The 16,699-nt window shown below is 34.3% G+C and overlaps 1 protein-coding gene across 4 annotated transcripts in view; it reads right to left on the minus strand.

Annotated features, from left to right (window-relative positions):
* Positions 1–16,699, minus strand: part of Trpm7 (transient receptor potential cation channel subfamily M member 7) — an 84,172-nt gene that overhangs the window by 26,046 nt on the left and 41,427 nt on the right. For all 4 annotated transcript variants that reach the window (XR_013108787.1, XM_034496031.2, XM_034496032.2 and 1 more), the window contains exons 12-23: positions 16,065–16,199; positions 14,292–14,345; positions 11,872–12,012; positions 10,684–10,818; positions 9,585–9,865; positions 7,659–7,887; positions 6,584–6,739; positions 6,361–6,504; positions 4,427–4,555; positions 2,595–2,873; positions 1,406–1,580; positions 118–244 (exon numbers count right to left, since the gene is read on the minus strand). Coding sequence is in view for 3 of the 4 variants with exons in the window: in XM_034496031.2 (XP_034351922.1) it covers positions 118–244; positions 1,406–1,580; positions 2,595–2,873; positions 4,427–4,555; positions 6,361–6,504; positions 6,584–6,739; positions 7,659–7,887; positions 9,585–9,865; positions 10,684–10,818; positions 11,872–12,012; positions 14,292–14,345; positions 16,065–16,199 (1,985 nt within the window). In the remaining variant the exon portion in view is untranslated. The remainder of the gene's footprint in view (positions 1–117; positions 245–1,405; positions 1,581–2,594; positions 2,874–4,426; positions 4,556–6,360; positions 6,505–6,583; positions 6,740–7,658; positions 7,888–9,584; positions 9,866–10,683; positions 10,819–11,871; positions 12,013–14,291; positions 14,346–16,064; positions 16,200–16,699) is intronic.

Here is a 16,699-nt window from a genome sequence, read left to right on the forward strand (position 1 = left end):
GTCTTATTTGTAATTTTTTCAAATATAATACTCCATTAAAACTGAGAATTTAAAGAGAGAAAGTGAGTATCTCATTCAAAATGAGAAATGTATTAAGCATAGTAAGTAAATTCTTACTTGAAAAATGCAATCAGAAGATTAACCATAATGATATACTGTACAAAGAGGTAGACTGCTTGAAGAAATGGAGTCAACCAAGTTCCAGGACCACAGATTGCTGGGAGAGCGGAGTCATTTGCGCACACTTTGGGAAGAGAGAAAGGAGTTTTAAATATAATAGATCAGTATACAAGGTTCTTAACAAAAAATTTTGAGCACATGCAAATCTGCTTAAGAATTTAAAAGAAAAGGATCTTTGAGAGGCAGCTAGCCTTTGGAGTTCTGCTTTATGAAGCCTCCAACAGACACTGTGGGCTGTGGGAATTTCTGTTCTGCCTCACCACTGCACAGCACTTAAGCACCAGTATTGTAAGTTAGATCATTGGTAGTCAGGCTTAGACTGAGGGTAAAGGTAGATAAAATCACTGGATACTGTGAAAATGTAAGATTTATGTAAGAAAAATATCTGACTCTAAAAAGTACATGACAGAATCATAGTAAACCTATGAAGTTACAGATTTCTTTATATCCACAAGGAGGACTAAAATGTAATTTAAATAGAAAATTACTAGATTTGGGGTCTGCAGAGATGGCTAAATGGTTAAAAGTGAAAAACTGAATTTATTTTTAGCACACATTAGGTAGCTTAGAAGCACCCATGTAACTCCAGCTTTAGGTGGAACCCATGTTTCTTTCTGGCTTTCACAGGCACCTACACTTCGGTGCACAAACTCACAAACAGACATAAGAACAGACACAGACCTAAAAATAAACATGTATTTTTTTAAATCCCTAGATTTGAATTCCGTGGTATTCATTACTCATGCCTGAAATCCTTTTGAAGCTAAAACAGCTAAACATATCCACCATAGCTACAAGAAGTAATATGATTCACTTGACTAGAAAGGGGATGGAAACTACCATGAATTAGAGACAATTCCTATATACACTTACGGTTAATATGTAGTCATGACATTAAAGTGTGCACATTAGGGATGTTATCATTATAATCACCATCATTCCTTGAAGTGGCTTTGTAACCAAACTGAACTTTTTGTTATGTGAGTTAGTATATATCTTCATTGTCTAAGATAATTAGAACAGACTTCTAATGCATATGGTTGAACAATGTTCAAAACAACTCTTTTTGATCCTTGTTTTTTTGGGTTGTTTTGTTTTGTGCTGTTGAACACATTGTAGGGATATTTAGGTTGTAAGTCTGACTGGAAAATATGCAGTATTTTAAAAATATAATCCTGACTTTATAAAATAACCAATAGATGATTTTGCAAACATAAATCCTTACCATCAATTTCATATGCATAAACTTCACCAAATATCATCCAGTATGGATGAAAAACTATATCTTTAGCAAGAGACCAAGATGGTTCTTCATGTGGATAAAGTATTGCTTTTCTGGGAACACCAAAACTAAGTAATACAAGAGCCATTATCACTACAATGTAGAACATATTGGCCACCTGTTTTAAAAAAAAGATAAAAAAAACGAAACGTGTTAAGACACAAGAGAATTTAATTCTTACAACAAATTTCATCCTAGAGTGTTTCTAATATTGTAGTAAGTAAGTAAAATATTTGAGTTTCCATTTACTGCTAATAATAGCATTCAGGAAAATGCTATCATTGCATAAGCCTTATGAAGGAGATTGTCTCTGTAATAAACTATATCAATAGTTCAAAATACAGCCTATCCCTTGTAAATATAAGGCAAATCCAAAACTATAGTTACAAGGGCAAATTTGAAGACTTAATTCCAATAAATGCCAATTCTTATAGCTTGTCAATTAGCAATGGAAATGCAGACTTTCCCTACCTGGCCTCATATATCTATACTTTGCTCACTTCATAGAAGCTGGACTAGAGACATGTACCACCATGCAAGGGCCTTTGTGAGTACACCACAGATAAGAAGAGTCCAAGAACACATAAGATAAAGCTTAAAAGGAAGGAATAGAAATATAATCTTCAGAAAGGCTACCAGGATTCTTATTATTTCATTCACATGGAGCTGTAAGAAATAACTGTATATATCTAATATATATACAGATATTTACAGTTAACTATCTGCATATATCTAACTTCTCAAAACTAAAAGAAGGGGGGAACAAAAGAGAAGGAGAAAAGATGGGGCTCAAAATGGGGAGTAAAGGTAAGGAAAGAAGGCAAGGAAACAAGGCTAGTGTCAGTGAGAGCCCCTGTCTACAGGAATAAGACGAAGGGTGACAGAAGACATCCAGAGTCACTTCTGTCCACTGCACATGTGCACATGCACCCTCACACTCATGAATACCCCACAGACACACTCCACACAAGCACACATATTGATAAAATATCCTTAAGGAATCAAATTCAAAGTATGAGGCAAATAAATATGAACTAACAGAATTTGTGAGGCCAGGTAAAGCTATATGAAAATACAGATTTTATCATTTTTAAGAACGAATTCATACACATTAATAGGCATTTCAACTTACCATTTTTCCAATCATCATTACATAAGGTCCTGCCTGTTGATTTACGGCTAGAAAATCTAGCAAACGCACATACCAAAATATTATATTAAGACAGTAAATTAATCTTCCAGCCACAAAAACATGATTATCATATGCATTAATAAAGTTCCATTTTGCTCCAAATCTCAGTCCAAATCCAATGAAGAAAGAAATTATGGCAATTGTGTCACTGACATTGAAATAGTCACTAAACCATACTTTGATCTTCTGGCTGATTTTCCCAGCTTCAGACATAAAGACCTAAAGGTTTAAAAAGAAAAAAAACGTTGAATCAAATCCTTTCTATTAAATCACATATAGGACCTGATTATAACTTCACAGAGTAATTTTAGCTATATTTTAATGTTTCAAAGTAGCTGAGATTTTGATAAGAAAACAGTACAATAACAGATAAAAAGAGTCCTTACAGGCAGGTCTAGTGGCAAATACCTTTAAACCCTTTAAACTCAAGGGACAGAGACAGGCAAAACTGGCAGCCAGGGCTATATATATATATTGAGAGCCTGTCACAAAACAAACAAACCAACCCCCCCACCATAAGACTTCTTATAAATGAATAATTTGCTCAGCAAGGTGATACAGCTAGAAAGCTATAGTGATATATGTGAAATGCTTTTGAAATGTTTTATTTCAAGTTAAAGCAGTATCTGAACACACCGGCAGCACATTCCAAAGATACCTTATTTACACAAAGTAATTAAGTGATTTAAATATCTGTATATATCTAACTTATTAAAAATATCTACTATCCTTAAGTAATTGTTTAAAAATTACCTTAGCTACAAAATGTTTCTCAATCGTAAGGCTTACTTTTGCTATTCTCTCTCAGACAATTTCCCTCTTCACTAAAGGCAGATATAATTAATATCATTCTCATAAATACATGCAAAAGATGTTATGAATATATTTCAAAAGGACCCCAGTTTGACTGGCAGCACCTACATGACAGATCATAACTCATCTAGGAGATCTGATGCTCTTTTCTGGCTTCTTTGGGCAACGGGCACACACATGGTACACAGACATACATGTAGTTAAAATACTCATGCACATAAAGCTAAACAAACAAACAAACAAACAAATAAATAGTTTGTTTTTACTTTTGAAACCCCAGCCCAGGCAAGCCTCAAATCTCCACTGTATAGCAGATGATCCTAAACTGCCTTCCAATGCTGGAATTACAGATGTGTACTACGATACATTGCCTTAAGCATTTCTTTAAGGAAAAGAAAAAAAAAAATTCCCCTCAAAATCAGGTTGTCATACAATTGAAGATTTTAAAGTGGAAAAACATCTATCTTTCAATTTTTTGACTACCTACATGCATATTTAATATTTCTGAAGAATGACTTATCATGTGAAATGAAAAAAAATCTTGCGTTCAGAGACTATTATATTTGTAATAGTGTGCAAACTGAACATAATTTATTAATAACCATTCTTTGTTTTGTTTTCTTGAGACAGTTTAAACCTCAGCTGTCCTTTTTCTGGAGACTAGGCTAGTCTTGAACTCAAGAGATTCACCTGCCTCTGCCTCCCAAGTGCTAGGATTAAAGGTATGCACTACCATGCCCAGCTTAACCAAAAATATTTAAAAACAAAAACAAAAACAAACAAACAAAAAAAAACAAAAAAAAAAAAACCAACAACAACAAAACATAGTTTTTGGAATAGCAAAACCAAACATGTATCACCCATTGAAATAACAGTAACATAGCCACACCCACAACAAAATTAAAAGAATCCTGCATACATACATAGCTTACTGGTAAAAAAAAAAACTATAGACATACCTCACGAACTTTTTCAATAGCGTAGGTAAAAATATAAGCGATAACAATCCATTCTTGAACTGAAGGTAACTGTTCCATTTTTACAAGAACTACAAATGTATAAAGCATCAGAAATCCTAAGTATGCCAACTAATAAAAAAAAAAGAAACAAAAGTTACATGAATAAAATCAATTACAAAATAAAATATATTATAGAAATTTAACATACACACAAAATCCAGTTTGAGCTATGGTAGGCTAGTTAAAATGCAAAAGATGGCAACCTTCATTATTTGCATTAGTGGGGCAGAATTTAGGTGGCAGATAGCCGGTTTGCATTATCTGCACATAGGACTGAGAACTATAATAAATCAATCCCAAAGTAATAAGTGTGAGTGTGAGTCACAAGGATTGAAGGAAGAAACTCTCAAATATCCACCCTAACATATAACCATTTGCCAACTTGGCAATTGTCTAATACTGATGAAAAGGAACAAGCAACATTACTTGTTTTCCTGGGAAAGGGAATAAAGATTCATTCTCTCAAGCCAGGTATAGTGGTACATGCCACCATATGCAAGCATCGTAAATTTCTACTTCCAGCACTTGTGGGGTAGAGGCAGGAAGATCAAGAGTTCAAGACCAGCATTGCTTACTATCAAGGTCAAGATCAGCCTGGCTACATGAAACCCTTCTTTAAATAACCAAAAACCATGTCAGATGAAGCCTATGTTTTAAAAGAGAGACTAATTTCAAGTGTTTCTTCAGATACGTTCCTCCCTAGAGGATACCTCCAACAAGACAGCCAACTAGATATTTTTAGAGAACCAGCAATGAATAAAACCTACATTTCAACATATGGATACATTCTTCTATGGATTTATGCTTTTGTCAATCCTAGAGAAAAGGAGAAAGCAATTGAGCACATGACTAAAGAAATGGCTGGATTGCAGAGTGATCTGGACTACTCTCTGCCTTCTATTTTAAAGCAGCAGACTTATTTGTAAAGACTTTCTGCTTTCTGCACAACCTTAAAACATGAGTTTGAGCTCAGCTTTCACAATCATTTTTGTTGTATTATGATGTGTATATATGATACTTGTGGAGGGTATGTATCACACTGTGTACATGTGGAGGGCAGAGAACAATTCTGTGGATTTGGTTCTCTCCTTCTACCTTTACAACCATGTTGCTGGCTGTCAACATTACTTGATTTTCCCCACCTCCATTAAGTACAGAAGGGTTGAATGTAGGGCCTCCTCATACATAAGTATGTAGCTCTATTATTGGGCTATATTCACAACTTTACTTATTTAGGTTTTTTGAGACAGGTTATCTCTGTGTAGACCTGGCTGTCCTGGAACTCTCTACCAGGTTGGCCTCAGAGATCCACTTAACTGCCTCCCAAGCTGGGATCAGAGGTGTGTACCACTACTCAATTTTATCCTACATTTCCAGCTCAGAATTTTATTTTAAATAGACAATTTAAATTTGTTACCTTTTATTTGTTTGTGGTTTTGGTTTGTTTATACTTTCAGAGACTCTCTAACATGTAGTTTTGGCTGTCCTGAAACTCATAGACCAAGCTGTCCTTGAACTCCCAGAGGTTTCAGCTGCCTCTGCCTCCTGAGTGCTGAGAGTCATGTGCCACCACACCTGGCTTATATTTCTTACCTTTTAGAAAGGCATATACTACATTAATACATTTTAGTTTCTAATTAGAACTAAAATCTGATTATTCTAGACATTGGCAGCTCAGATGAAAGTAAGCCAAAATTAATGCTCTTTTATTAAGCAATGTATTTTCAGTAATCTAAATTAAATGAAGATTAATATGGATTCCAAACTAAAAGTTCTCAACTAAAAAACAAAAAACCACTATGCTCTCCCAGAACTAAATAACAAATAAAACACCACCACCAAACCAAGCCATAAAAAACAATTTAAAAACATACTGTGTTAAACCAGAACTTTACAATTGGTGCATGATAAAAGGCATAAAATTTTCGTGTGATTGGAAGCTTTTTTGATTTAATATGTATCTCCATTTCATTCTTTCCTTCACTGCTGTCCAAAATCTTTACTTCTTTAAATATTTCCTAAAATTAAAAATATGTGTTTAGTTTCTATCCAGTGTATAAGAAAATTTACATATGCTCTGAAGTCTTTCATCCTTACCATGGGTATCTCTTCTGTTATGTTGTGAAAATTGTTTTCACTATCCTCCATGGTCATTTGATGAGCATCTTGAGATTGTGGGATATGGGACATTTCAGCCTTGGTTTTATACTCTAGCATTAATATGGCAGGTGGAACTAAAATGCTTAATATGACCTAAAATTTTAGAAACATAAAAGTTTGCATTTTAAAATCAATGACCTTTATAAAGAAATACAGTAACTCAAAAGAGACTGAATCAGTAAGTTATATATTGTGTATCTTGTGAATGCTACTCATTTTACCCTACAAGTGTTGGGAAAACTAAAGATTCATTTTTTTTCTTTACATACTGTATCATCTGAGTATTATGATAGTGACAGCATAAATTTAATAATCAGTACAGACTTGTCCTTTGAATAAAATCTGTTATTGTAACAATTTGTTAAAAAATATTTTTAATTTAGATGAAACTCAAACATTACGAAGGTGCTGTTATTTTACCTGAGACATGCTATAGCACAAGGATTCATTATACAGCTATAAACCAAAAGTTTATTTCTAAACTTTACAAACCACAAAATCTCTTGTACTAAAATAAAAGTAAAAAGGAAGTTTAAAATAGTATTCTCTCACAATGACAAAACTGAAAAGACTAACCATTTTACCCAAATTTTTAACATAAAACCCTGCATACATTGATACACTATAAACTAGAAACATGGATACATTTATTTAGTACTAACTAAAAGTAATACAGTAAGTTAGTATATAAAATGTCTGGAATTTTAGAAATTAGAAATCCTTTTTAAACCTTTTTAAAATCCACAGGGCTACTTGGAGAATAAATGTCAACATTCCCTATTTACTGCCTTCATACTTTTGCTCAGAAGAGCAATAATCATACACAAATTACAAAATATTCAATAGTTAATAGGTGGAGAAAAGTATACATCATCCCAGGATGAAATGCCAATCACCATTTCCTCACCTTCTAATTTCTATCCATCACCCTTGCAAATCATTTTACTACACATGTGTATAATAATTTGCTTATACTTTGTAATCATTAAATGCTTTAATTTTTAAGATATACCTTATACCAGGAATTTTTTCTCATATTCAGCCGTCCCATCCACATATCAGATAACAACATCTGTGTACAAGTATGAGCTACAAAAGGTCTAAGTCTTGAAGAAACTGCTAACTTGAGGCAGGTTGAATTACTCCAGTTTTTCAGTTCATAAGTGAGTAATTTCATAGCCATCGTTTCATCTTGTCTGAAGGACTGTTCCAGTAATTCAACTGCAAGTTGGCCAAAATCACTAAAAAACAAACAAACAAAAATAAAAACCCCTAAAGTATATACAGATAAAGAAACTGTAGAGTTGTTTTGTTTTCTGCTGAGAATCAGGCAGATTTCAAAGCATGTTAGACAGAAACTCTACTACCATCCCCAAACATAAGAATAAATAAAATTTAATTAAAAATCAGAGGAGGAGAGATGGCTTAGTAGTTAAGAGCATTAGATGCTCTTCCAGATCTCCTGGGTATGATTCCCAGCAACCACATAGTGCGTCAAAATTGCCCGTACCTCTCCCCTGGCAGAAGAGGGTGGATATGACACCCTCTTCTGGCTTCCATGGGTGTCAGGCACACAAAAAGTACAATGACATACATACATGGAAGCAAAATACCCATACACATAAATATTACAAATTGTATTATTCTATAACTTTGTTTCCTTTAATATTTACTTTTACATTGCTATGGTTATGTGTGTGCCTAAATGTATGTATGTGCATTACAAGTGTACAGAACCAACAAAGGTCAGAAGAAAGCATCAGATTCTCTGGAACTACAAGTACAGGGAGTTTTGAGTCATTGTGTGGGTGCTAAGAATTGGCCAGGTCTTTTCCAAGAGCAGTAAGTGTTCTTACACACTGAACCATCTATCCAGCCCAATTTTATTGTTTTTAATATTTTCACACACACTTATGGAACTGTGAAGCACTAGAATTATGGTAACTCTTGCAAGTATTTATATCTATATGGAAATCTCAAAATACTAAAATACATCACACCAAGTATAAATGTTACTAGGTGAATCCAGAGCGCTTTCTCCTGGTCTTATAAATAAAATCATATGTTTTACAGAAAAACAAAGTTAACAATGATACAATATTCTGTTCAAAGCATCTCTATATTATTCTTTAAACTTTATTTTTAAAAAATTTATTTTTATTTTATGGTCATTGGTATTTTGCCTCAGTATTCTCAGTATTTTGGTCAGTATCCCTGGAACTGAAATTTACAGACAGTTGTGAGCTGCCATGTGGGTACTGGGAATTGAACCCAAGTACTCTGGAAGAACAGCCAGTGCTCTAGCATCTCTCTAGCCATTTTATATTGTATTTCAAACATGGAAACAAGAACAAAGTATCTAGGGACTAACTTACTCATGAAAAAAGAACTGTAAATTCTCACTAAGCAGAAACTGAATCCCTATCAGAGCTGTTTTCAGCAACAACCATTAATCTCTTCCAAATGTGGCTGACCTGGAAGCTAAGAGAAAGGAAGAGTTTAATACCTACTATAAGACTTTCAAAAAAATACCTTTCCAGATTAATATGAACACTGCATCTCCCTAAGCAAATTATAAACTTGTTGAACTATTTTACTCAGAATGTCCTCCCAGCTTAAAATCAGTTCATTAGTTAAAAACACACCTCAAAAACATTCTTTTTATAGTCCAAACGGAATTCTTAACGTAATTGCTACTTCATTACTATATTTAACTTCTCCCATTTTTAAATTGCATTCTGAAATGTTTAATATATCAAACAACAAAAACAGTTTCTTTCCAATTTTTAAAATTACCTAATGCAACTAAAAAAAAATATGTCTTAGTTACACACCCCCACCGACCCCGCTATACATCCCTATTAAGGACATTATACCATAACATGCAGGCAAACATTGTATCATCATATTTAACATCATATGCTAAAATGTCACTTACTTGGAATACTGTTTCAGTTCCTCTGAAGTATCATCTACCAGGTCACTCTGCTTTGCCTCATAAGCCATTGAACGATAGATTTTACAGGCAACTAATGCTTTAGCCATTGATTCTTCACCATGCTGCCATAAAAAGCGGGCCATGACCTGCCTCTTCATAAGGCAAGCCCAAATTAATAATTCATTAAGAGGATAAGGAAAGCGCTTGGTTTCTGGATCATCTATATCTACAATTTCATCTTTGGTTCTTTTCTTCTTTCCTTCTTCCATAGATGCATCCATCTTCAAAGGAAACAAATACTGTTAAGACTCACAGTAGGGCCATATGAGGGATGGGGACATTAACTGTAGGACATAGGCTGCTGCTGCTTAGTATGTAAAGAGGCCTGGATCTCACCTCCAGCCTCTTAAAACAGTAGCGACAGTAATAACAAGGCCTCGTGACAATTAACTTAATAATAAAAATATCCTATATTAACTTCATAATGCAGGATAAAATTCAAAAACATTACTTTTTATTATAATGTATCATTCATCTTATAAAATGCCTTTTCAACAAAAATTTTAAGTTATAGCCATAATATCTAAAAAAATTTTTAAAGTTTAGATAATACTTTTCCTCTTTATACAGAATAAAACTAGGCAAAAAATTTTTAATTTGGTTATTATCATGGCTAAAACAATGTTAAGACAACCTTAACAGAATCATTAATTCATAATGATTATTTTTCTTTATGGAAAAATGAAGCATTAAAGATACAAAAAAAAATCCCAAGCCAGAAGATAATTCTCAAGCCTGGTATGGTGGTACAGTGGCAGAAAAAATTTTTTTCTTTTTTTGTGGGGTGGGAAGTGGGGAGCAGGCAGATCTTTTGAGTTCCTGGCCAGCCTGTTCTACAGATAGAGTTCCAGGATAGTCAGGGCTTCACCTAGAAACCCTGTCTCATAAAACAAACAAAGCAAACAAAAAGATGATTCTCACTAAACCAAAGTTTTTACATAGAAATATTAATTAGTAAAAAAATAAAACTTTAGAAAAGATATTTCCATCTTTAATAAGCAGAATAAGTGTGTTTTCTTTAAAGAATAAACAAACGTACCTTTGGTCTGTAGGGTTGGGCTGTTTTAATGAAATGATTGTGTCTCATTTTTTCCTTTTTGTCAGCTCTATTGCCAAAAGTTTCATGACTCTTTCGCAACTGAGGGGTGCTGCTGGAGGTATTTCGACCCGACCTCTGAAAATGAGAGCTTATTATTTTTTTTAAAAAGTTAAAATATGCTGAAATGTTTTTTAAAAAAATTCCAGGGTAACTCATAAATATTTGAAAATATTTGTCAATGTATAAAAATAACTGCCTTAGGATTTTGAGTACCATTTTTTTCTTTTCTTTTGAAGTAGTCTCACTATGTAGCCCAAGCTGGCCATGAACTTGCTTCTTCTGTTACCAAAGGCCAATGATTACATATGTATCATAATGACTGCATTCATCTAGTCTCTAGCTGTAGTTTTTCTTTCTATCTGTGATGGATCTCTCTCTATGTTACCAAGCCTGGTTGTAATTAAACTGACATTCTCAAGTGACTGACCTGGCAGAACCACCCAAGGAATTGAAATTACATGTATGTACACACTACAATCCAAAATATTTTTAATTACTTTAGTTTAAAAATCAGGGGTTTTTGTGTGTGTGTGTAGACCATGCTGGCATTGAACTCAGAGATCCTCCTGCCTCTACTTCCTAAATACTGGGATTAAAGGTGTGCGCTGCCATATCCAGATAAAAAAATCTCACAATTGAAGACAGTATCACAGTATCACTGTCACTATTCTTTTTGTTTTGTTTCTGGGCTTTTTTTTTTTTTTGGAGACAGGGTCTTTCTGTGTAGCCTTGGCTGTCCTGGAACTTACTCTGAAGACCAGTCTGCCTTTAAACTCAGAGATCCACCTGTCTCTGCCTCCTGAGTGCTGGGATTAAAGGTGTGTACCACCACTGTCACTATTTTAACGCAACAAACACTTTGTCCTTTTTTATGATGCTGGGCATCTAACTTAAAGACTGACTAATACAAACGAGGGAATTACTTCTATCCCCTTAATTCTGTTTTGAGACAGGATTTTACCAGCAGTTCTGGCTAATCTGTAAACTCACAGTGCAAATCCAACTGGCCTCAAACTCAGCCACTCTGCTGTGCTTCCTGCCTCTCAAATGCTGAGATTACAGGCATGCCCCATCTCACTTAGCTCCTGTAACTAATTCTTAATATCTAACCACCAAAATTATACATACCCGGTTGTTTCCACCAAGACTATTATATATTAATCGAAAACGTTTTCGTGTGTATGTGCATCTGTAGGTTCCTCCCATGAGATATTCAATCACAAGTCCTATATCAATTAGAGTGATCTTGTACCCTGGAGGAAGATTACCCTGCAAATAAAATATTAAATAGAATAATAGTACTCACTATTACTTTGTCATGCCTAGGGATAATAGACATAATCTGCCAAGTTAGGAAATATTTATTTGCTATAAAACGTTGTGTTGCCAACAGTTATCTTTATAAAAGAAATGAATGATTGTTTCTCTTTTCTTATATAAGATAAGAAGGGGGCTGGAGAGATGGCTCAGCAGTTAAGAGCACTGACTGCTCTTCCAGAGGTCCTGAGTTCAATTCCCAGAAAATCACAAGGTGATTCACAACCATCTGTAATGGGATCTGATGCCCTTCTCTGCTGTGTTTGAAGATAGCTACAATGTGCTCATATATATAAATTTTAAAAAGAGAGAGAGATAAGAAGATTCATGAGGAGATGACATTTTTGAGGTCTTAGGTATGGTTACCTTCCATGATTTCACACACAGCTATAAACTATTAAAGCTAAATGTATTATCTCACAAACTGCATTTTCTACAAAAATGTATTGTTTCTAGACTAGATCAAAATACTCACAAAATGCCTTTTTAAACATTCTCTTAGCTATACTGCATATCACAAATTTTTATATCCTTGTCCAGGATTTAACTTATCACTTACAATTTTATTTTTCTAGAACTATAAATTAACTAACAAATAAACTTTTAGAATATAAGCCATTCATGAAATCATAAAATGTACATACTATAGAATTTTTAAATTTTCATTAAATATTAAAGACAATCCACCAGATGAATGCTATTTATTAATAACTCATTCTGCCTTCACATCAATACCATTCTCCTAAACGTTGTTTTTTAAATGTTTAAAATTGTAACTTTCAACTCTCTAAAGTATAAACTACCCATTTCTTAAAAGTTTAAGTTCATTCTGTATTACAAAAAAAAAAAAATCAAAAGCCATAAAAAATGAAAATTTTACTAAGCTTGGTTTATTACCAGGTGTCAGTGGCATAACCCTTGAACCCTAGCAATCATGAAGCAAAAGCAGGCAGATTTCTGTGATTTTGAAGCCATCCTGGTCTACATAGTGAGATCCAGGACAGGCAGGTCTATGTAAAGAAACACTGTCTCAAAAAACGGGGGGTGGGGGGGGTGGGTTTATTAATAGTATACTCACAACAGAACATAAAAATTTTTACAAAATGAATTTTTGAAAGTACTTTAAGCCAGGTAGAGTGGCATATGGCTTTAAGTCCAGCACTCAGGAGGCAGAAGCAGGTAGAGCTTTATGATTTCCAGGACAGGCAGAGTAAGACCTTGTATCAAATCAAAATAAAACAAGACAAAGTATTTTGGTTTTTGAAATCTTCAAATATTTGAATTACTGTCTGTCTGGTGTGATAGTGCTTGGAACTTGGGAATCAGGCAGGTGGATTTCACAAACAAAGAGAAAAAAGTTGTATTTGACACCAGTAATTCAAAAGACTCTTAAAATTGGTTAAGAAATGGTTAAAATGACTAACACACAGTACACCAAGAGGAGAAAAGAGGTGTCATACTGCCTCTATTTATTCAGGTACACAGACTCCACTGAGACCACTGCTAAGGAAGGCAGCACTTTCTTCAGCACTGAAGATAATACTTAGCGCAGCACTCCCTCCCTCCCTCCCTCCCTCCCTCCCTCCCTCCCTCCCTCCCTCCCTCCCTCCCTCCCTCCCCTTTACAGTTAGACAGCAGTCTAGGAAGCTATTTCTGATAAGAGAAAGATGACATCCAATCATTCATCTTCCTTTTCTGGACCAATTAACATAAAATGTATAATATTCTATCTAATATGACTAGAAGCTTAGAAAATTAATACTAATTTCCTAAGCCTTTTTTTTAACCATAAACTTTTGTATAATTTATGTGTATGGTTATTTCACATGCATGTGTGTCTGTGGACCACAGATGGTTACTAGCTCTCAGTGGGTCCTGGGAATAGAATCTGGGTTCTCTCTTTCATCTGAGCCATCTCTCCACCCCCAAAGATCTTATGACAAAGATAGTTTTTTCGAGACAGGGTTTTTCTGTGTAGCCCTGGCTGTCCTGGAATTCACTCTGTAGACCAGGCTGGCCTCGAACTCAGAAATCCGCCTGTTTCTGCCTCCCAAGTGCTGGGATTAAAGGCGTGCGCCACCACTACCTGGTGATGGTTCTTATTTTACCTTGCACAAAAAGCTGTTGTTTCTACTGCCATTTTAAAAATGCACTTAGGTGCTTTGAAAGCAAAAATAAAGTACAGAAAGACTAAAAGATAAGGTTTTACTAAAACAAAGACAGTCTCTTACCTGCTTGACATCCCGAATGAGATGGAACAACATTGGATTGGTTGGACCCTGTTTCTTTAGGGAAAAAACACAAGGAAACTATTAGATTTAGTCTAAAATAAACAATCTCCCTTTTTTGTTAATTATGAGACTTAAAAAGAACCTCCTGAACAAACTCTAAAGACTTCTTTGCTCAAAGGATCAATTTTTGTTTTTATTGTTTTATATTTGATTAATATTTCAGAGTTAAAACTCCATATAAACAGTGAACAATCCTTTTAATTTTTACATCGGTTAACAAGAGACAGAACACATATTAAGGATCAGGGTAATTATACTAGAAAGAGCAAATAAAACCAAAATAAGAATATAATCCTATTTAAAAGAAAAATTTAACCCACAGGGGAAGATGTATGTAATTGTTCTTAACTAGTCTAGTAGATTTCTTGGAAGCAGTAGAATATGTATCTGATCTGCTTTAAGCCCAGAATAAAATTTCAATAAATGAAGGCTAGACAGAAAAAGACAGGCCAGTATAATCAATGCTTTTCTTAAAAGCTTATGTTTAGAAAATAGGAGAAAATATACTGAGAACACATAGTATCTGAGGTTGAGGTACTGAATAAAAAGATGAAGTGGGGAAAACAGGTAGGGCATAAATGTGGCTTCCATTCATCCAACATAGTGACAAAGGCCTTTAATCCCAGCACTCTAGAGGCAGAAGCAGCCCAACTTTTGAGTCCCAGGCCAGCCTGATCTATACTGAGTCGTAGGCAAGCCATATCTATATAGTGAGACCCTGTCTCAGAATTTTAAAATAATCAAACTATCTATTTCAATCAAACAATATGGTACAGATACAAAAGGTTTCTAAACTACAGAAAGACATAGTAAAGTATGTTATTTAAAAAAAAAGAATTTGATCAAGGAAAGAGATTAAAAAGATATAGATAAGAAAATTAAAATGCTTAACAGTGGTAGTAAAGTCAATTAGACATGACCAAGTAGAAGTACAAAGACACCAGGAATAAATATGCAATAAAAATTGATGAATTAATATACAGGTTTTTAGAAATTATAAACCTTGGCTTTGTTAGTACTCTTCACAGCAGAGCTCAATTAAATTTATACTGACTCCACAGAAAACCATGAAGTATTTACCCTCTTCAGTAGTACTGACATGAAACATGAAATAAAAATATTAAATTTTTACAAGAAATATGAAAAACAGCTCATCAAAAGAAATACCAGGTCAACAATAATGAATTTAAGAAATAAGAAAAATATAGTGTACATTTTCAAAAAAACAAACAAACAAAATAAAGCATCCTGTAAGTTAAAAAGTTGATCCTATTCTTTTAAAAGGTGTAAAGGGGAGCCGGGCGGTGGTGGCGCACGCCTTTAATCCCAGCACTTGGAGGCAGAGGCAGGTGGATTTCTGAGTTCGAGGCCAGCCTGGTCTACAGAGTGAGTTCCAGGACAGCCAGGGCTACACAGAGAAACCCTGTCTCGAAAAACCAAAAAAAAAAAAAAAAAAAAAAAAAGGTGTAAAGGGGAAACAAAAATGGGTTATCAAGTCAACATCACTTTTACTATATGACTATGTTAATAGAGAAGGGCCTCTAAAACAGGATAGTGATTTCAGACTGTCACACAATAACCATTATCAGAGCAGAGCATTTCTCCCCCCATAACAGCTAAGACACTAAAAACTTTATCAATAGGCATATGCATTTTAGGTAAAATGGCATTTAAAAGACAATAAAACAGTGAACAAAGAAATATCAGACTTACAGTGTTATAAAGTTCTTCCAATCTGGGAATGGTAAGGAATTTATGCATGCTTACTCCATTTTCAATAAGAAGTTTTACAAATGAAACTCTATCCATTACAAGAGCATCAAGCATAGCTTGTTCCAAGGATCCAACCTAGAGTATCAAATTAATTAAGATTTCACATCTTCCAACTATTGATTACTTAAATACAAGTCCTCATGATTTATACCTATATATTTTTGAATAATTTGGGAACAGAATTAGAAAGATGCAAACAGTAATTAGAGTATGACCTAGAGAATGGATAAAAAGGCCTACCTTTCACAGCACCCCCTAAATAACATTACACAAATGTTCTGTCTGTAAGAAAACAAATGTTATTATGGACCTGGGAGAAAGGAGCTACAAAAAGCCCACCATCAATTAAATGGAGAAACAGCGCCAGGATAGTTCAGAGGGTAAATGTCCCTGCTCCCTGTCTCCATCTCTAGTGTTGGAATTAGAGAAGTGTGTCCACACACCCAGTTTATGCCATGCTGGGTATGGAAATCAGAGTTTCCCACAAACTAGACAAACTATTACACTTGAGTTACTAAACTACATCCCAGCTATACTTTCAATTCTTCAGCATGTTTTTTTTTTATATATAGCAA

This window comes from Arvicanthis niloticus, chromosome 2 (assembly GCF_011762505.2).
Source record: "Arvicanthis niloticus isolate mArvNil1 chromosome 2, mArvNil1.pat.X, whole genome shotgun sequence".
In the NCBI taxonomy this organism is placed as follows: domain Eukaryota; kingdom Metazoa; phylum Chordata; class Mammalia; order Rodentia; family Muridae; genus Arvicanthis; species Arvicanthis niloticus.